The sequence below is a fragment of the Struthio camelus genome, chromosome 7 (assembly GCF_040807025.1).
Source record: "Struthio camelus isolate bStrCam1 chromosome 7, bStrCam1.hap1, whole genome shotgun sequence".
NCBI lineage: Eukaryota > Metazoa > Chordata > Aves > Struthioniformes > Struthionidae > Struthio > Struthio camelus.
Genome location: NC_090948.1, coordinates 12292288 through 12313515, shown reverse-complemented (window position 1 = coordinate 12313515; position 21228 = coordinate 12292288). Strand labels below are relative to the sequence as shown.

Genomic DNA, 21228 nt, shown 5'->3' with positions numbered 1-21228 from the left:
CCTGTGTGGCTTACTCTTTAGCTGTGGTAGAGCTGTGTTAGCAGAGTCTGGCAGTGAGCTTTAGAATGTAACACTAATAGACCTTAGTCATGTTGAAAGCCAGATTTCTGTCTGTTCCTGATAACTTCTCCTTCCCTAGCTGATTCAGTTTTCCCAAAGGATTTTAGTATGTAGTGAAGTTATTTTATCATGACCTCTGTGCTGGAAAATTAATTGTTAGGGCATTTAAGTTTAATGTTGGAATATCCATTGTAATGCAAGTACCATATGATGCTAGTGGTTCAGCATAAGTTTACAAATAATCCTGTGCAAGCTCTGCACCATGGCTCAAGCCACTATACCCAAATTAGGATGAAAAATTATTCTCTTGCTGCCTTAGACTTGTGTAAGAGTTAATTGCATTTTTTTAATAGGTGTATGTGCTCTTATATCTTGTAAGATCTTAGTTTTCCTTACAAGTTCAAACATATCTTTGCAGCCTTCTGACTGCCATGCTGTAAAAATAGCAAAATGAAACTTCCCTGGTTTGTTTTTGGTGTCGGTAAAGGAGCTCAGGTCATTTCCCTTAACACGTGTTCGTTTTCTCCTGTACAGCCAATTTTTATGTCTATGAAATTCTGGTATGGGGCCTTACGGGGAGGGAATAAGAATTGGAGTGTCCAGTAGGTATAAATGTGTCTTAAAACGCGTGGAGAGTTTTCCTTAGCCCAGAGTATGGATTAATAATGAGATTGACCAGCTAATGAACCAAATGCAGCAAATTGAGACACAACAGAGAAAGTTCAAAGCCTCTCGAGACAGTATTTTGTCAGAGATGAAAATGCTGAAGGAGAAGAGGCAGCAGTCTGAGAAGACGTTTATGCCTAAGGTATGATGAGAGGATATTGAAAGCTGTTGTTGGTTTTATGTTATTGCTTCATTAATATTCATGATAAACGTGCATCCTTCTCTTGTTAACATCATAGTATGAAGAGATTACTGTAAATGTGTCCTATCACGCAAGTATATAGGAAGGACAACTAAAAGAAGGAAGTCTTCCACTTCCTTCCTTGTTTCTTCCACTTCCACAGAAACAAGCACTTTATTTTTGCCCTTGGCTTTTGTTCAAATCTGCTTCCATTTAGAAGGTAACATGCAAGCTGATAGACGTTTTTAAAGAGTGGAATCTTTGTGGGTTGGGCTTTTTAAGTAAAGATGCCAAGCTGAATGCATTTATGTAAGTAGAAAAGTGAAATTTGTATAAATTTGGAGACTACTCAGAGGAATGATTCTACCTAATCCTGTTCCATAGCAACGCAGCTTGCAGAGCTTGGAGGCAAGTTTACACGCTATGGAATCGACTAGGGAGTCATTAAAAGCAGAACTGGGGACAGACTTGTTGTCTCAGCTTAGTCTTGAGGATCAGAAACGCGTGGATGCTCTTAATGACGAAATTCGACAACTACAGCAGGTAAGAGGAACGCCATGTCCTACTAAGTGTGTTAGCTTTTCTTTTCCGTATCTTAAAACCTTGTCCTCTCATATGAAAAGTCACTAATGATAAGTGTGTTCTGTAATTAAACAAGTGTTTGGTAGTAGGCAGGCACGTATAGAATTTTCTCATCTACACAGTATGTGTGCGTGTTTTTCTCAAATGCTGGTAGATCACTTTACTAGCTGTATTGCTTGAGGATTAGAGCTATTTTATCTAGGACTCATAGTTTGCTGACTCCTGCTTTTGGATTTTTTGCAACATTAAATACAAATAGTTATGATCTGGAGGGAGTGATGCATGGGATTGGGAAATAAAACACCTTAGGTATGTGGTAGATGAAGCAAACTTTTTGTCTGACACCTAACGTTGGAGCGCTACTACTTCTTAAGTGTTCTCTTAAAAGCTCTTCTATTTTGAAGAATTGAATTCAGATGCTAATACAGCTTGACAAAATTACAGATTTATATGGTTGACTTTCTGACACTAGGCAGCTGCAGGAACATTTACCTTTTCTGTCTGTTAAAATTAGAATAAGGGTTCTAAGAGTTATGATATTTCCATACACTGAATTCTGTGAAGAGAGGTTTTTCCTTGTTTTAGTGTGTGGGTGTTTTTGTTTTGTTTTGTTTTTAATGCAAGGGGAAAAGTTAATTGTTTGGGAGTCAGTTGAGGCAATTAATATGCTTTTTTTTTTTTTTGTCAGGAAAATAGACAGCTTTTGAATGAGAGGATTAAATTGGAAGGCATCATCACAAGAGTCGAAACATACCTTAATGAGAATTTGAGAAAACGCTTAGACCAAGTGGAACAAGTAAGGGTTTTATCTTAAAGGCATTTTTTGCGGTCAGTTCTTGATTTATTTGCATGGCTCTGGCATATTACTCTTTTGATAAATATGCATTTGCTACTGTGTATGTTGCAGCTTAAAGTACTTAAGTATATCTGGTGCTTTTGCTTCTCTATGTAAACTGAGTTATATGTTTCACTTGGATTTCAGCACAGTATTTTAAGACTATGTGAGATTTTGTCCCAAAGCATACTGTCTTTACAGAGTTTTACTATATTTGTACAGATCCACATCCTGATAGGGCTACAATAATGACTATTTCTGTAAAGATTTAACTATAAAACTATAGATGTACATACATGACTGTCAAAATGGTTTTCAGGAGTAGTGGGAGATAACTTGGTTGTCTGGCTTATACTTCTGTTCCTTCCATGCTCAAGTTTGGCTTCAATTTTGTCCCATAGGAACTGAATGAGCTACGGGAAACAGAAGGTGGCACAGTTCTTACTGCCACAACATCAGAACTTGAGGCTATCAACAAACGAGTGAAAGATACCCTGGCACGATCAGATGGTTGGTGATATCACTTCTTCCAGCAAAACTGTCCAATGTTTTGAAAGTTCACACATACCATGTTTTGGTTTAAAAATAGAGCACAGTATGAAAAGTAATCATCTAATGCAAGTAATATACAGTAGTTATACACTATGTAATACAGATTTTTGGAGCAAGCTCCAAAAGAGAAATAATACAAAGTTCTGTGCAAATCAAACAGAAATGAAACTTGTCCATGATTGCACATGCATAACTATCCCAGGAAGTATGTGTAAGTGATAAGAGAGTTCTGGCTGCAGGGCATAGTACTTTGGAAACAACTTTCATACAAGCATGGTCTCGTATAGTTGTTGAATTTTGCCTAAACTATCTAATGCGAAGTTGCTGTCAAACAGGAAACGGCATCTGTATGGATCACCTGTTTTTTCCGTTTCTCTCTCTAGACTTTAACGTGACCTTAGCTTGTTTCTGTGATCTTTAGTCATATACTTGGAGAGGAGTTGAAAAGTGGGTGTTTCAACTTAATGTTAACTTTCTAGTCACTCTGTATAGATAGGATATTTGAAGACAGTTGACTGGATAACTGCTGATTTTATGCAGACTTATCACTTTGGGGTTTGTGCTCTCTTTCTTCCCCTCAATATCTCAGATCTGGATAATTCTATTGACAAAACAGAAGCAGGAATTAAAGAGCTTCAAAAAAGCATGGAACGCTGGAAGAACATGGAAAAAGAACATATGGATGCTATTAACCATGACACAAAAGAACTTGAAAAAATGACTAACAGGCAAGGCATGCTCCTCAAGAAGAAAGAAGAATGCATGAAGAAAATCAGAGAGTTGGGCTCACTTCCACAGGAGGCCTTTGAAAAATACCAGACTTTAAGTTTAAAGCAGGTAATAAGTGTGCTCGGTAAGAGATGGACACCCACCCACCCGCCCACCCACCCATCGCTTGAGTGTCAAATGCGGCTAGAATTGAAACTCACTTTAGGTTAATATTTTTCCCTGTGCAGCTATTCCGCAAACTGGAACAGTGTAATACAGAACTGAAGAAATACAGTCATGTTAATAAAAAAGCTTTAGATCAGTTTGTGAACTTCTCAGAACAGAAGGAAAAACTGATTAAAAGGCAAGAGGAGCTGGACAGGGGCTACAAGTCCATCATGGAGCTGATGAATGTACTTGAGCTCAGGAAATACGAAGCTATTCAGCTGACTTTCAAACAGGTAATAGTGGCAGCGGTTATGAAGAGACTGTGAAGTCGAAATAATGTTGTCCCGTTATGTAGCAGCTACATGGGGGAAAAAGAGATGAGTAGAGCTATTGCATAATAATAGAAGGCTGTATCTTGTAACCATGTTTTATTCTTTGAGTAATGAAAAAGAAACGGGCTCGCATTTTAAATAAGTGCTGATCTTGGTTGTGTTACCGTTCTGTCTTTTCTGTGAACTTTCAGAATACTTAGTTTCTGTTGAATCTCTCTTGTATTATGTACAACCCTTTTTTGGGGAAGGTCTGATAACAAATTGTGCTCCCAACCAAGTCCATTCTCTGAGTTAAGTGAAAGCCATTGCTACTCTTAGCAAAGGATCCATACTGCAGTGCATGAGGTATTTTCCTGAAAATCACTTGCTTAACTTTTGATCTCATCTTAAGTTCACTGAAATCGTACTTGCTTTTGCTGCTGTTCTCCATTTTAATTCTGTTTTCTTTTTTGTGAAAAATCTCGTACTGTAAAAGAAGTTAGTTTAGATGTTTTTAGAGCAAGTTCTGTGTATCACGTGTGTTTCCAACTTGAGCGTGCATGTCAGTCTCTCTGCTTTGAAGAGAATACATAGCGTGATTATGTGAAAACAGTAGTTGTTTCTACTTTATTTCATTATATACAAATAATCTGAGTTGGTATTGGCTGTCTCTTTTTTTTTAAGGTGTCAAAAAACTTCAGTGAAGTGTTCCAGAAATTGGTTCCTGGTGGCAAGGCCACTTTAGTGATGAAGAAAGGAGATGTTGAGGGCAATCAGTCCCAGGATGAAGGTGAAGGCAGCACAGAGAGTGAAAGGGGATCCGGATCACAAAGCAGTGTTCCATCTGTAGACCAGTTCACTGGAGTTGGCATAAGGGTAAAGAAAAATATTTGTGTTTCGGTACTCTGAGTACTCTTTGAGATTAAATATAGTTCAAATGGTAAAAAGTCAACATTCAATTGATTCTGTTTATTCAGCACAACTGCAAATGATGTTGTGGTTTAATATTTTAGAATCATCTTACTGTTAATGTTTTCTTAGGTATCGTTCACAGGAAAACAGGGTGAAATGAGAGAAATGCAGCAACTTTCTGGTGGGCAGAAATCCTTAGTGGCCTTAGCCCTGATATTTGCTATCCAGAAATGTGATCCAGCTCCATTTTACCTGTTTGATGAAATCGACCAAGCCCTGGATGCCCAGCACAGAAAGGCTGTTTCAGGTGACTGCCTAATTTAATTATTTTTAAGCACAAAATAGTGTGGTTGAAGGCGATGATCTATCTTGTAATGCCTGCTGATGTTTCAGATAAGCCTGTGATCATAGAGGCACATGTTTAAATAAATATCCCATGCATGTCTTAGGAGTTAACTTTGTACCTTTTGAAGGTTTCTGTGAACTCAGTTTTGGCTAGAAGCTCTAAGTTAATATGCGGTGTTTAAAGGATCTCCTTAATACGTTTCAGAGTAGTGGAAGTATTGCTGTTTTTGAAATGAAGTGGTTTGGCTAAAAGCAAGCTCTTACTGCGTTAGGCTGAAAAAACGCTTAGTCTGTTTTCCATCATAAAAGCATAATACACTTGATTTATCAGGTGGTTGGATTTGTCACAGTTAATATTGGAAGTAATAGCTCAAACCTAATAAAAACTAGGCATGGATCCATTCTTTTTTTTTTTTGTTAGTAAACAAAGCCTTTTTTAAAGCAAGAATAGCAAAATTTGTTTAACTGTCTTATGTTAAGATCTGTCCTATTCTATTGAAAAGCTGACACTAATGAGGAATTCTTATGTTCTTATCTTTAAGATATGATTATGGAACTAGCTGAACACGCTCAGTTTATTACAACAACTTTTAGACCTGAACTGCTCGAGTCAGCTGACAAGTTCTATGGTGTAAAATTCAGAAACAAGGTAAATAAGTTTTACTTCTGGTATTTACTGAAAACCTTATCAAGCTGTGAATTTGAGACTGGACTTTCCATTTCCTGAGAGTTGCAAGGAGCCCTGGCTTCTTTCAGGAGTGGATCTCTAGTTATATCACAATCTGAAGAAGTTGTCTCCCCTTCCTGAAGAATTAAATGATATACCTCTGCCCCTTGTCCTCTGCTTTAAGTGGAAACTAGATGTTTGTTATAGACCCATGGTTGAGTCTTGATGGGAGCCTTTGGGAACAAGGCTGTCCTATTCTGTAGAAGGTATTTCTAATCACTGTATATTTCTTGTTCCACCAGGTTAGTCATATTGATGTGATCACAGCAGAAATGGCCAAAGACTTTGTAGAAGATGACACCACGCATGGTTAAACAGAAGTGTACTGATAGCTTGTTTGGAAGATGTGTATAGTGTGATGTTTATGCCAGGGAACTGTAAATTTAAAATACGAAATATTTAGTCCTTGTTTAAAATAGTTTTTGAACATACATTTTAACCAAAACACCAGAAGGTTTAGTTTCAAAGGAGCTTGAGTACTCATTTTGTCTCTGTTGCTGTATTTTATAAGATAATTGTTAATGTTACCTTTATACAGTACCTGTAGTTTGAAAGTTTTATCCCCCTCCCTGGAATCTTTTGTAAAGTGTCCTATTGCTGTTTTAAAGCTTTTCAAAAAGTGCTAGCTATTCCTTCCTAATTATAATTTTATCATTTATATTGCCTCACATGTTTTTTTAATAGCTTCAATTAAAATGATTGGTTTTATCGCTGTAATTTGTATATGTTATCTTTAGGGGATTTCACTGAGATGGAGTAAATGTACGGGTCATGTTGGAGCTGCTGATTTCAGAAGTATGAGACAATTACTGGTTTAAGCCATACTTATTTCTTTTTCCGTTTTTGCACGTTTTCAATGGCTGTCATAAACTTTGTCTTTGGCTAGGGTTTAGATTCATCAGCCAAATGCCAGCTATGGCTCAGCAGAAAATTACCCCGAGTCTGTACTTAGACAAATTTTTAGTGTTCTGGTTATTGAACTGAAAAAAATGTGCAAGTCTCAGAAGATACTGAGAAGTCTTTTAAAAACTCTAGGTTATATCAGATTCCCATAGCGGATAACAAAATATTGATTAGCGTTACAAAAAGGAGCACTGAAACAGACCTCTGCCAGAGAGGAGCTTAGATCTGCATTCCATACTCTTTACTGAAAGAGAGTAGCTACTGGCATAAACTTTTACAGTAAGTGAGCAAATGGTTTTGGAAGTAAAAAGTGCATTCAGCTTCCATTTATCTTTCACGTGATCTAGCCTCAGTTGTCTTAACCTTAAACGGTACAGTGAGAAACAATGAACTTGTATAGTATACTGCATTTACTCTGTAGGGCATTTCCACTGGAAAAGGCGAATAAAGCTGTCTGATAGGTGCTCAAGCAGCAGATGAAAACCTTCGCTTCCCACTGAGAACGTCGGTTGGCACTGCTTACTCCTCGTGAGGAAGTGGAAGAGACGAGGGCATGAATATGTGAGCCTCCTGAGCTGGGAAGTACAAATAATTACAGGAGAAGGTAGGATAAGAGAAGACGACTAAAGTTGGTATAAGGGCAACTTCCCCAGGGAAGTCATGCAGGAAATTACTTCCTGCAATAAATCTTACAGGCTAGAAAGAAGAGGATATCTAACTTAACAGCAGAACTTTCCATGCTTCCTTTATGGAGTCATTAGCTACATAAGTAGGTTTCCCTCAGTGAAGAGAGGGTACAAAACTTGAAACACCTCACAAAGCCAAAATTTCTTCCCAATTCCCACAAAAACCTTTAGCATTTAAAGGCACTTTGTATTTGAGAACCCTGAAGATTTTAAAACGTATCCTCTCCATAGAGAGCTCTAATTGGGTTATGCCTTAAGAATGCTTTACTTTGTAGCCAGGCTAAAACTGTTCACAGATGGAACAAACGAATGAATTCCAAGTCCAAGAATCCAGTCAAACTTGGCAGCTGATGCAAGAGATTCATACCTAAGGTCATTAATTTCATGCCATTTGATCCAGTGTATGTAACTAAACATGGTAAGGGCCCATCATCTGTGACCATTAGGTACAGAACTTCGCTGTAGTAGTAGCAGGCTTCTCTCTCTCGGTTAAGTGATTAAGCTTGCTAATACCAGGCCATCAAGTTGACAGTTGTTAGTTTGAACTTCAGGAGAGATGCACAGATCATAGGCAACGAAGTTAATTGCTGTGCTTGATTTCAGTAAGGGGGCAATAGATTTTTTTTTTTTGGAGCAGAATCTTTATTTGTATTATGTTAAGCATAATAGGGCCTTGATGCAACTATAATAACATAAGTAACTTCAGCTGTGCTAGAAATTTTCCTGTGAGTGAAGTCTGGCAGTTTTAAGTCTGTTATCTGGCACAGTGGAAAAATGGGCAACAACCCTAGCAAGGTGGTGAAGAATGCACAGCTGAATCCTGGGTTAATACTATGCAGAATAAGAGTAGAAAAGTCTTTACCTATCCTTTTCAATCTATTACTTGCGAAAGCCTAAGGTCTGGAACTAGTTCTTACACGATACTGGAGAGATTTGTCAAGACTTTCAGAATCACTCTTGTGCAAGGTAAGTTTGTGGACTTTTTTTTTCCTTGAACTCAAGTGACTGCTAAAGTAGTTGCTTTTTTATTTCTTTTTTTCTCCTTTGGAAGTGGTGTTTCTGGAGAGGCCACTTTCTAAGTAGATGTGGTGTTCTCTGGGCTACGCCTTTTCCTTTCTGCTGTGTAGCTACACGCTGCAAGTGGGGGATGGGGTTGGAACTACTGGCATCAGTTCCTTGCTCTAGTTCACTGAGCAATTGTGCTAGCAGTAGTGCTGACAGGCACAGGAATGGAATGGGAGATGGTCTTGTGCAGCACCTCCTCCGGATGTCAAAGCACAGCACTTTGGGTGGTGCTACAGATGAGAGATTAATATCCTATGTGTAGCTTGACTTGTGAAGTGCATAAGCCCAAAGTTGAAACTAAAGAGCATCTCAAAGAGGAAGTCCTGGAATAAAGGAGAAGGAATTGCCTAGTAAATTGGCAGTGCATGCGAATGAAGAGTACTGGGATTTCCCAAGCTGATTTTTGGCTGTGGTTAATGTTTGGGTTTTCTTGCGCAACTCCTGTTTTTGTTGCTGTCTGCCACTACTGATCCACTCTTGCTTCATGAATCCAAATATCTTCATGACACGGTCACTGCACAATGCAGTTGAAATTATATGTTTCCAAGGTGTATGTATTTGTTGTGTTCTTTGTGATGGTTGGTACCTGATTCACTCAACTTTGCAGTTCAGTGGAACTCGATTCAACTTTGCAGTTGCTGTCTGCCAGCGCACTGAATTTTTGGCGGGGGCAGGGGGGATTGCATAGTCAAGCTTTGGTTAGGGTTACTGTATCCTTGAGTTTCTTCAAATGTATTCCATTTTTCCTGCTGTAAAGCTTGCTAAGGATGCCCTAGAATTTATGTAGAAATATTGGGTGCCCTATGGCACATATGCCCTCTGTATCTAGGGAGCCTGGGCTCAGGCATATTGACTGCAGGGTCTGCCAGGCAGCTTCTCTTAGGGGCTTCTCAGAAACATGACAACACAGAGCTGGTGGTTCTTTTGGGTCAATATCAGAATTACAGCTTCTGATAAGTGTAATGGGAGAAAATCACTGGTGGTATGATCTAGAAACAAGGAATTTGAGAAAATTGCAGTTTTTAATTTTTCTGGTTACTGTAATTATAAGACACAACTGTCATTGGATGTGCAAATTGGGGGGCAAACTTGAAAGCTAGCGTTAATGTAATTCCTCAGTAACACCAATATGGTTGTTCAACCATTTCCATAGCTATCAGTCTGTGGCATTTGATCATCAGCTGAATCTCTGATCACTGGTGATTCGTTTTTAACAAATGTCCTTCAATATTTTGTAAGAGTACCACCTTTGAGTTTCACTTTATATTTTCAGTATATTAGGGTCTAAGTGTCACAAGGTGTAGTTTGTAGTTCGGGGCAGCAGATGGAGCCAAACTGGACTAAATAGGCAAAAACGATTTTTCTTAAGATTGATGGGAGAATTGCAGGTTTTCTGCAAGGTTTTCTGAGTTCCAGTGCCTATATTGGTTATGAGGACCCTTAACAAGTACAGAAATATGAATGGCTACAGGCAAGAATGCAGAAAAAGTGTGGGAATAAAAATGATACACCCGGGGGGGGGAAGATTTTTGGGCTGTTCTGTATGGGTAGAATTGCACTTTTCCAAAGGAACGTATGAATAAAACAATGCAGCTCCTTCCCCCCTCCCCCAATACACAGTACAGGTAAAGTCGAGCAAATCTGAGAAGCTATCAAAAAGTATAAAAATCTGGTTACTTTAAGAGATTACTAGTAATTCTTTCCAATAAACTTCCTGACAAAATAACCATTCTCTTTGCAGCTGAATCTATGGGCGTGGGACCAGATGATCCCTGGGGCAGGGATGAACAGGAGGGAACGGGGCCTCTTCTGTTAAAATTATGCTATCAAATTGGAGGTGTGGAGTGAGTTATCCTGACTGCTGAAGTGAGCAACTGCCAGAAACCTCTCAGCTGTTCCCATCAGAGTGTGTTTATCCCTAGTCACCCAGGAACACTTCTGAAGAACAGCTGCTTTGCTTTTGGAGCACCAGGTTATATTAGACAACAGCACTTCACCTGAGAGGGGAATGTCACTCTTTTATTGATTCTAATGGAGCTATGCTGGTTTTACAACCTGGGAGTGTTCAGATACCGTTCAAAAAATTATCCTGGGGAAAGGTAACCTTAGATCCTGGAAAGGTCTTTATTTCCAGCATCTGTTTTCATTCCTTGGTAGTCACAATGGATGCTTTTACTGTCTCCTCAATGGTAAAAGTATTTCCAAGTGTAAAATCTAAATTTTTTTCATGTGTGCACTTAAGTAAGTTCACTTGACTAGTGATGCTGCCTTATTTTTCAATTAGGGTTATAAAATATTGGATTTTTTTTTTTTGGAAAAGCAAACATACACTTTCTTTAACTGTGAGTATAAACATGTTGGGGCTTATTTTAGGTGGAGCCATTTTTCACCTCCATCCTGGCATGATGCCTTGTTTTCTCCCTTGCTCGTTGAGCTCTAATGCAGAGAGAAGGCAGTTAGGCTGAGATACTTAATTTCAGTTACTTTGTCTCTTGCTCCTTCCTTCTTCCTTTGTCTCTTTGCTGCCTTTGAAGATGCCCACGAGGGGGCATCTCCCACAGTCCATGTTAACCTTGCTTGCTTCAAGTTCAGCTGCTTCTAGTTTTTTCCCCTCCCCATGTTGTTGTTCCAGGCATTTCTTATTAGTGTAGCAACAGTGACTCTCATTTAAAATCAATGTGCAGTAGTCTTTAAATTTCTTTGTTGCTGTTTTATGAGCTAAGTATTAACTGCGTTTGAATGGATTACATTTAGCCTATGAGGTTTTTATAACCATATTGAGCCAGCATCAGTTTTCAGTGCTGCTGAATCAGCAGCCACTTCATGTTGCATTTCACTTCTGGGAGAATTACGTTATTTTTCTCAGATGCTCCCAAATTTCTTCTCACTAAGGCAAAGATTTACTCAAAACTGCTTATCAGTCATGTCTTGCATTTGTGTTTTCTCCTCTGAGTGAAAACGTTAGGATGAAAAATGTCAAGCATCAGAACTGGAGAATTTGCATGTCATTTCCCACTGTTCTAGAAATATGATTCAAGTCAGGCAGTATGTGCACTTGGAATCCGTTCTGCAACCATACCCTAGAGGATGTGTCAGTAAGGTGTTTGTTCGGTGACAGGGAACTCTGTGATGTTAATATACTGTGCTTTAGATAGGCATTTCAGAGTGTATACACGAGCCAGAGTATGGTATCTAATCGCTGCTGACCTCACTAAATGTTATAGGCAGTTACTTCTAGAGCTGGAGCTCAGCAGAAATCTCCTCTGTCTCTAACAGAAGTCAAGTTTTTCTTCTTCATCTTCCAAGAATAAAAATACATCCACATCCCTCAGTGTTCGCATCACCGAAAGAACTAAGGTGTTTATCTGGCCAGCTGCATGCAGGCCTTCTTAGTGCAGTAGCATTGCTTAAATTACAGGGACGTGTGAGCTTGTAAATGAACTTGTCGTTAGTATCAGAATTTAAACTTGTAAACGTTGAGTAGCCAAAATCTCTCAACTCAGCTGTAGCCTACTTGAGGCTAAGTTGTGTTCCCACTGCTTTGTAATTACCTGCAAACTGACATACTGGAGAAACCCAAACTGCCCTGACGGGGTTCCTCTAAGTGTTTGCTGCAACAGCTGGGAAGGAAGCTTTATTTCTGCAGGATATGTTGATTTCCAATTTGATCTTTTATAAGTGCTGTTTTTTGTCTAACTCAGACAAAATATTGAACAGCACCTTGGTTGCTTCCTAGATCGTGAAAGCACTGTAATGCAGAGCAGGTACTTAATGATTCTTAATGAAGCACAGATGTTAGTATCTAAATAAATACTTTTAAAAATACATACTTTTTAAACGGGCAAAAAAAGCAGGCCCAAGAACATCTGGAGGCGAGGACAGTTCTGAGGTCTTACCTTTTTTTTTTTTTTTTTTTTTTTTTTCCAGTTGCACTTGGCTACCATGCAAATGTGTAGGTTTGTTGCAAAATATAGCTTTTAGGGTATCTGATGGGTTGCAAAGTTGGTTATTTATCTTGAAAAGATGCAAAGTCACCTACTACTGTTATGGTTACAGCCCTTGTCAAGAAACCAGTCTTCTGTGAAGCCTCTGTTTTTATGCATGGTGTTTTTTCAACCACATCTCAATAGGTGCCCCAGTATTGCTGGCCCCCAGGACTTTCCATGAACCTCGCTGGTGGTGAGGCTAATGAGGTTCAAGCTGACCTTACTCGATTGGTGTGAGATCCCAGGGACTTTCTTCTTAGGACTTATTCTTTGGTTCGTTTTGGAGAACAAAGTTCCAAGAGAAAAGTGCTCTGGTGCACTAGGCAGTGTCCTAGGTTTAAATCACTCAGTCTGTCTTTGCCTTCATGAATCCTCTTACCAACAAAAATAGTTATGCTGAAGCTTGTGACATGGGTCTGATGCTAAAATAAGAAATTCAGATAAGTACCTAGGTGGATAGATGGAGACACAGCTCTAGTTTTTCAGAACTATGGCAACATTGAAATCTCTTATTAAATAACATGCACTAAAAAAGGTGCTGTGTTCATAACTGTAGTTAGAGACTATGAAAAAGCATTCTTGTACAAGGGTCTGTGTGTCTAGATTAAGTCTGTAAGAAGTCTCTTGCAAATATCCAGGTAAATAGGAGGAGGGAGCCCACTGTTACTTGTGCTCCTTACCTCAAAAGAGATGAGGAAGTAAAGTGGGCTGTAGTAGTCAGTTGCACCAGCCTCTGACCATTAGGAGTTGTCTCCTATCTCCATCTACTCCATAACCAGTCTAGGGTCTTAGCTGTTAAGAGTTCTGAATCACACCTGGACTGGATGCCCAACGTAGATTATGCAAGCATTCCCTCAATGTCTAGTGTTTCAAAGAGATTATTTGGGAGAGCCATAGGTAAAGAACAGAGACCACAAACTGGGTGAAGAAGGGGGGACTTCCTTTTCATGAAGCAAAGGAAAGACTGGTGGGTAGCTGGAGTAAGCAGGGGAATGTTTTCTTTTTTCCTTTTTTCCCCTTTGTCCTCTTCTCCCCCTTCCTCAACAGACTGAGGCACTCTCTGGTTGAAAAGTTGCCCTTGGAAAGGGGAAGTAAAATGTTACCTGTCAGAATGGAAAGCAGCTAGCAGTATTCAACAAAGTATGTTTCTGCTTTGTCTAACTCTTCCTTGTTTTTGAGTTGCTGAGTGAAGGCGGCTTGGGCTGATTTTTGGAACGTGCAGCAGGGCAAGGGGGGAGCATGGATGGATAAAGCTGGAGAGGAGGGTCCCTGGATGGCAGGATGTTGTGTTTTTCTTGGCTACATACAAGAGAGGTGGCTTCTCTGCGGGAGCCCGTGGGGGCTCTAAGATAGCAGTAGGGTGTGTTGCTCTGGTTCCCTGAAATACCATCAGCTATAGGAGAGCAACCCAGAATCAGGGACTCGGAGATTGGCAGTCAGATGGGGACACTGATTCTCAAGTGCGTTTGCTTTTTAAATCTACTTGTAAAGAAAGCGTCCTTTCTCTTCCTTTCTGATCCTTCCGAGGTCACCTGGCAACAAGATTCTGGCTGCTCAGTGGATTGCCTTTTCAGATCAATGACAGGAATTTGCGGAGTTATCCATACTATGTGGTCCTAAGGAATCCCTGAATGGAGCCCTAGGATGCAAGTGTGAGTTTATACACTGGCTGATTGTAGAGATTGTATTAATAACTCTTTGTTGTGTAGCGCGTAGATGTTGGCCTATGTAAAAGAGAGCTAAAAGGCTGTAACCGAGCTCTCTGGTGCTTGCTCTGTGACATTCAGCAGTTCAATGGCTGCTGTTGTCTTTATCTGCGGGGAAACTGCTCACCAAACGCCTTGGGGCATTTAGCTTGTGCAACAAACAGCATTACTGATGCCACTCTGTTTACTTGTTCTCTGTGCAGTTCTAGGTGCCAAAAAATCTAAGGCAGGATCTAGGATGCTGCTGCTTTGCTTGCTCTTGGTAGAGAAATCGGAGAATGCTCTCTGGGAAACCCCCGTTTGCTCTGTGCAAACCATCCCTCCCAAGCAGCATCACGCAGCATTGCCAGCTCCTCTGAGGTACTCTGCTTGGTGGCTAGAGAACTGTATTTAGCAGAACACACAGTCTAGAAGTTTCATTTGGGAAACTGTTAAGAGTAAAAGATGATGCAAGAAGGTAATGAAGTATATACTATCCAAGGTCACATCCTTGGATAACTTAATTACTAACATCATCCTGCATGGCATTGCACTGTTTTAAGGGTTCTCATGAATAAAGTCTAATATGCTGTCAGTCCCAAACTCCTACATGCATTTCATTCCACCAGGACTTGGATAATCATTTTATGAACCAATATCCGGAGAGCTGAGCACCCTTTATGCTTTGTAGTTTTTCCTGGCTTCACCTTTCTAGGGCTATGCACAGTGACAGCAGCACGGGTGTGTGTATAATGGCTTGGCAAGTCTCCACAATGGTGGAATTTACAATCATTGCTGTGTGCGTAACGCTTGGAACGGCTTTATTTATTTATTTATTTACGGTGGATGATGAATTAAGCCATCTGTCTCTAGTGTCTGCTGACCCTTCCTCTTGCTCTCTGCTTTTCTGGTATGTTGACGCTCTCGCGCAGTCAGTCAAGGTCAAGGTCTGGAGCCCGGGTTTGTGACCTTCACTGCTGAGACCATGATGGCTCAGTCCTGAATTTCCTAAGGTAATTCCTCCAGAATGTTATGCACCCACAGGTCTGAGATGCCACACAAGGAGGAGGGATCTGCTTACAGTAATATTAAGAATGTGATAATATGAACTTCCTTCACACGTGTAACTAGTATGAGAAGAGTACTTCAGTTAGGCCTAAAGTTAAGGAGCGGGGTAGTTTTTTCCAAACATGAATGGAACGCTTCCTGCTAGGCACCAAAAGTGGCAGAGGACGCTTGAAACCAAATAATTGGAAAAGTTGTCTGAAAATGTTAGGTGCAGACCCACGTAGGCATTGCTGAAGCATTTGCCACTTGCTTGAAATAAAAGTATACGATACTGGCAAAAGTATCAGCAGCCAACTAGATATGAAGATTTACCCCTATAAAGCAACAAAGTATTAGTAACTAAAGAAGTTTGAGCCACAGCTTTGAGATTAATAGGAATTTTTCCATGGAGTTTCTGGCCTTTGGAGTAAGTGCACAGATACAAGAGATTTTTCATAATGGCTTGCAGAGGTAAAGTTCTGTGCAAACACTTGAGGAATTTTTGGGAAGCACTTTTGTAAACAGCTAGATGTTTACTATGAATGTAAGACTAAATACATTTATTACTGTTAACAGTCATCACAGGAATATATGAGTGTCTTGCAGCCCTACAGGGAAGGGGCTTTAGTAGTATTGCCAGTGGTGTTACAAAATGATGAGTCATGTATTTAAAAAAAAAAAAAAAAAAAAGTGAGACTATGTGGAAATCTAATCTTTTCTTTCTTTTTCTTTTTTTTTTTTTAAATAGAAGGCAGTAGTTTCTTTTTACTTGCTACCTCCCCTTTAGCCTTTGAAGATACATGTAAGCCATACTCTAAAGCTGTTGTCTGTTGCCAGGAAGGCTAGGAACTTCTTTTTAATTGAAAGCTGAAATGCTCATGTGACTCTCATTCGTATGACTCCATCACATACAGCTAAAAGACAGCACAGAATTTCATGAGGTTTGCATTAACATGATGGGAAAAGATAATACCAAGCTAGAGGAGAAAATGATGGAATGAGATTTAATGGAGTTGACCAGCAACAAGGAAGAAGGAGAAATTCTTACATACAGGAATTACTCAGAGCACAACAGCTGATGACAGACTAGTCATAGGATGTCTAGAGAAGGGTACCTCCAAAATAGCTGCTCTCACCCCCTGAGGAGAGAACACCCTCCTGTAAGGATCTGAGCCTGCCTAGACTCAGCTACAGTTGCCTACCAACAGATGAGATTGCCGCTGTGTGATGAGGCCCTGCCTATGCTGCACCAAAAGGTTGACTTTGGAGCAGTCACAGGCACGAGATTCCCTGTGCCTGCTCAGCTCAGCACAAAAAGCTGCTGCCCGCTGGGTCTGATGCCCCTCACATGTGATCCTGAGCATATATTCACAGGCACTTGCAGGACCGCAGTGTAGAAGATGAGCAGATCTGCTGTGGGGGCAACCTCGGCCTCCTGTCAGAGATGGCGGTGACATAGCCTCAGTTTTTCTGCTGGGATTTAACTTAAAAAGCTCTCGAGCATCTTTGTGACCTCTCATTGCAGAGTAACTTAGAGGAAGAACAAAATGAGTGGCCTGCGTCTAAACTCAGTGGGAGGAAAAGGGGGGGGGGGGGGGGCTAGGAGAGAAAGACTAACAAAGCTTCATGTAAATGTTTTCCTGATTTTTTTTTTTTTTTCTTAAAATATTTGAGTCTTTGAAGTTGGGCAACTTTTGATCTGTTCTCAGTGTACACTGCAGAACAAGGAATCTCAGTTTTCAACAACAGAGATAGACTTAAGAGTTGATATGAAAATGAAACATTCCCTACATTGTCGTTATAATAGTTCCTCTGTCTTAATAATCCCTGAAAGGCTGAAGCAGAAAATGGGTCGCTCCTTGTAGAGAAGCGAAGTTGGGAACCATAAAATTCAGATTACTTTGAGACTTCTGTCCCTCTGACTTAACCAACGGGCAGAAAATTAGATGACATCAAAGGATCACTGGAAAGGGGCTTATTTAATTTTGCAATTTATTGGAAGTTGTCATATGTGGTTGTAATGCTAACAGCTGCTTTCATGTCACTTTACTGCAGAAGAGAGCTGCATTATGCCTGGATAGGGATATAAAAGCTGAAACTGTGAACTGTCATGATAGAGATGCAAGTTGAACTTTCTGGGATATACAGTCACTTAATTCCACTGTCTGTACTGCATGTGTTAGAGGCTCAAGAGTGTAGGAGTGTGATTTGATTTTTTTTTTTTTAAAGTTTTGTTACAAGGGAATAAATGAATTGTTGAATTAAAATAAATTAGCTTGCTTAAAACCATTCAGATGAGACATTTATGCAGATAACAATCCTGTCCTAACAGAGTTAGAAAAACAGCTAATCTTCCACATGTATGTTTTGGTTTTGTTTTGCTTTTTTTTTTTTATAAGGTCTTTGAAAATATCTATGTTCTCTTTGAGTTTTCTCTGTGTCAACTTGGGATTTAGGAAAAATACAACCCTTTTTTTGAGAACAGAGGTGTGCTCATTCAGAAATAGGAGACCTAACTGTGAGTTGAGTCGGAGATCACTAAAACATACCTGTTCCAAAGACCTTTGCAATGGGGTCGGAGGGAGGGAGTTCCTCCTGCTGCGTGAGCTATTCCCTATACTTGTTTCATCTTTCAGTGAGATTGAGGTGTAAAGAGCAGTGATGTGTGGCTTTCATAAGTAATTGAAATATGTCTTAAAGCAGACAATTTTGAGTTAAGTTCTTCAGGATAATTAGCTATAGCTTTCCCGTTTGAGCCCACAGTGGTGTGAGAGCTTGAATAATAATTTTTACTGTATTTACTGTATTAATTATGTATCTCTTGCAGCTTTGACCTACAGTAGTTATTGATCACTGGAAAAACGTATGGCAATATTTTAATAATTACCTAAAAGTATATCAGACAGTAAAACTTTCTACAGAATCAGAAGTGGCCATGAGGTGAAGGAGCACAGACTGCCAAGAGCTTGGTGTTCAATGGGACCCTCAACACTTTGGTAATTTCTACCTACTGATCGGGGTCATAGGGTTTGCGGAAGGGACCCCAAGCAGGGAAAGCAATTGCAGTCACAAATCAGGAAGTTGCAGGCAAACATGTATGAGTTGTTGCTAAGGTCTACTTCAGTTTGGCTTGTTGGCCCTCCGTCATCTGTGATGCGAGTCCTTACCCTGCAGCTGTTGGATGCCTTGAGAGATTTTTGGAAAGCAGACAGAAAGCATGTCTCTAATGAAGCAACAAGATTCAAGGCACAGTGTCTTTCTGAAGAATTATCAGAGGCCTTGGGCATGCAGTGAGATACAAGGCGATAGGCCAGGTGCTTTCCACCCTTACCAGCGCAATGACCCATCCAAACTGTGCTGTCTTATCCATCTAATTGTAGAATTAGCAGAGAAAGAGACTAAGAAATCAGAAATAACTCTGCAGGATGCGTCAATAACTATTCTGAAAAATTGACTTGTTTCCAGACTTTCATATACTCTTTATGACCTAAAGAAGTAGCTCTTTTAAAATTACTTTTAAAGCCAGATAAGACTTGTAGGAGTTCACAGCTCTCTGCAGTAAGACTTTAGCAGTGTCCCTGATCCATAAATAATGTTCATTGGTGGGACCCCTGATGGTGTATATATGAGAAGGCTTATGGCTTTGGGAGTTAGATGTTTGTTTTAATCTTTCCCTTCCAAAATCCACCAAAACTGATACCTTCATAATAGCGTGAGAAACTATGCTCTGCTGAAAAACACTTTCATAGATGACCCCAAATAGTTTTAAGGCTAGTCACTTACCATTTCTTTAAGAGTCACCCATATACAGCAGCAGAAGTCCTATTTTGTAGCCCTTGAGCTGGGTTTATGATAGAGGAAAAGATCACTCACCTCATGGCTAGCCTGTCAGGAAAACTATTTGGGAGAGGTGGGAGGGGAAAATACGGGTTAAGAAAAGCCTGGGAAGAGGAGTGCCAGCTGGATAGCTTGTTTATAATGAATTTGTAGACCAGCCTATCCCTTGCCCTTGTGCGTAGGATGGCTCTCTTTAGTATAAAGGTTTTTCCTGAAATTTTTTGAGTCTATTCAGTGAAGATGCTGAAAAAGCAACTTCCTCTGACTGTACTATACAATCTACTATGTGGAATGAGACAGAGCTGAAACAGCCTGTCCAGTGGGAATGATTTTGTTTTGTGTTATCCTTCCAGCAGGGGTTTATCCCTGTGTGCTGGAAATCACAGTATTAAATCCTCCAGCATGGAAATTCTGTGTGAGGATTATCGGTCTTAGATTTTCTCAATGTATTGCAATCCATGCCTCCTGTTGGCACAGGAGTTCTCTGGAGCCTCCACTGCAAAGGTTTTGAAACACTAATGCCTGAAATTAGGAAATCTGAGCTCTCTGCTGAGGAATAACAGAAAAGAATGTTTTCTCTGTTTTACCCATCCTGTGCACCAATGCCCGTTAAACGTTTCTCTCGCTTCCCTCAAGAAACTTGTTTTAAGCTGTCTACCTTAAACAGGCTTGTAGCATTGCTCTTGGTGAGTAAAACTGGTCAGTGTCCTAAATTGCCAAGACATTAACCTTGGAAACGAGTCAAGTTTCTCTTGCCTTTTTCATTTTGCAGGTTTACACATAAGATGTATGAGTATAGAATACTGAAGTGTTTCAGATACTGAGTGTATTAGTCCCCTCTCCTGAGCTGGATCAAGGATGGTCACCTGCAAATGAAGCAGGGGCAGCTTCAAGGCTGCTACCTCCTGGAAGTAGAGCTGCAATTGCTGCTTGCTGTTGCTACCTGTTTTTTGCTGGATATAGCACAGTGTATTCAAGGTCAGTCCTTCCCATCCTCTCAGTACGCATGTGTAGTTGTGAGTGCTTGCATCTGATTGCTTGGGACTAAATTCCCAGTCTAGTGCTGAGACCTGTCCAAGGGATGACAAATGTCTGTTCTTAGTTTAGTGCAGTGTGATTATTTGGTGAAGATTATATTTCTTTGGGTTTTATACAGCAGTTTGGATAGCGCTGTTTTTTTAATCATCTGGTCATTCAAATGAGCACAACAAATGCTGCAGTGATGGAAGGCAGTAGTTTATGTATCCATGGGATGTATCACTACCATGTGATGAGGGCCTTTCTACTGGCCTGATCCTGTGAGATGTTCATCACAGTCCAAAAATAAAACTTGTTCATGATGTGATGTATGGAATAGTCTTACAGGGGAAGGGGAGAGCTTTATTGCTTGTGTCACTTGACACTGGGACTGCATGAAAACTGGAAAATATTACACTGTAGTAGAAGCCTTTCAAATCACCAGTGAGGCTGCCAGTAGTGATTACAAAGCCTTATAATCCATTATAAAACTCTGTTTCATCCTTCCATTAGCTTTTGTTGGGAGAAGTCCTTTCTTCTAGTGAATGTGAGGTAGGCTTTGAAGGGTAAAGGGACTTTTCTGAACTAAAGGAACTTCTCTGAAAAACAGTTGCTCACGTTTCTGCCTGATTCTCATGGCCAGCATAAAGGTTATATTAATAACAGATGATTGTTATAAACAAATGAAATTCCATAATGTGGCTACACAGATCTAGCATTTCACTGAGATCGGTTTGAGCTACAGTTATCTCTCTTCAGCCTTCCTCTGCTGTGGCTGCAATGCTCATGCAATAAAACAGTTGGTCACACCTAATTATTGAGGCTATTCACAATAGCATACAAAGGACACAGCACGTTTTAAATGTTTAAATGTTTTAAAGGATACAGCATGTTTTAAATAGGCTAATCAATTGTTTCAAACTTAATTAAGTTGATGTCAGCACATCTTACCAAT

At 39.9% G+C, this 21228-nt stretch overlaps 1 protein-coding gene across 1 annotated transcript in view; it reads left to right on the top strand.

Annotated features, from left to right (window-relative positions):
- The window catches only part of SMC3 (structural maintenance of chromosomes 3), a 28677-nt gene extending 21913 nt beyond the window's left edge, over positions 1-6764 (top strand). The window contains exons 20-29 of the mRNA XM_068949646.1: positions 717-868; positions 1292-1450; positions 2178-2285; positions 2726-2834; positions 3466-3713; positions 3833-4045; positions 4748-4939; positions 5105-5282; positions 5863-5969; positions 6290-6764. Coding sequence (XP_068805747.1) covers positions 717-868; positions 1292-1450; positions 2178-2285; positions 2726-2834; positions 3466-3713; positions 3833-4045; positions 4748-4939; positions 5105-5282; positions 5863-5969; positions 6290-6361 — 1538 coding nt within the window. The 3' untranslated portion in view covers positions 6362-6764. The remainder of the gene's footprint in view (positions 1-716; positions 869-1291; positions 1451-2177; positions 2286-2725; positions 2835-3465; positions 3714-3832; positions 4046-4747; positions 4940-5104; positions 5283-5862; positions 5970-6289) is intronic.
- Positions 6765-21228: the final 14464 nt, after the last annotated feature.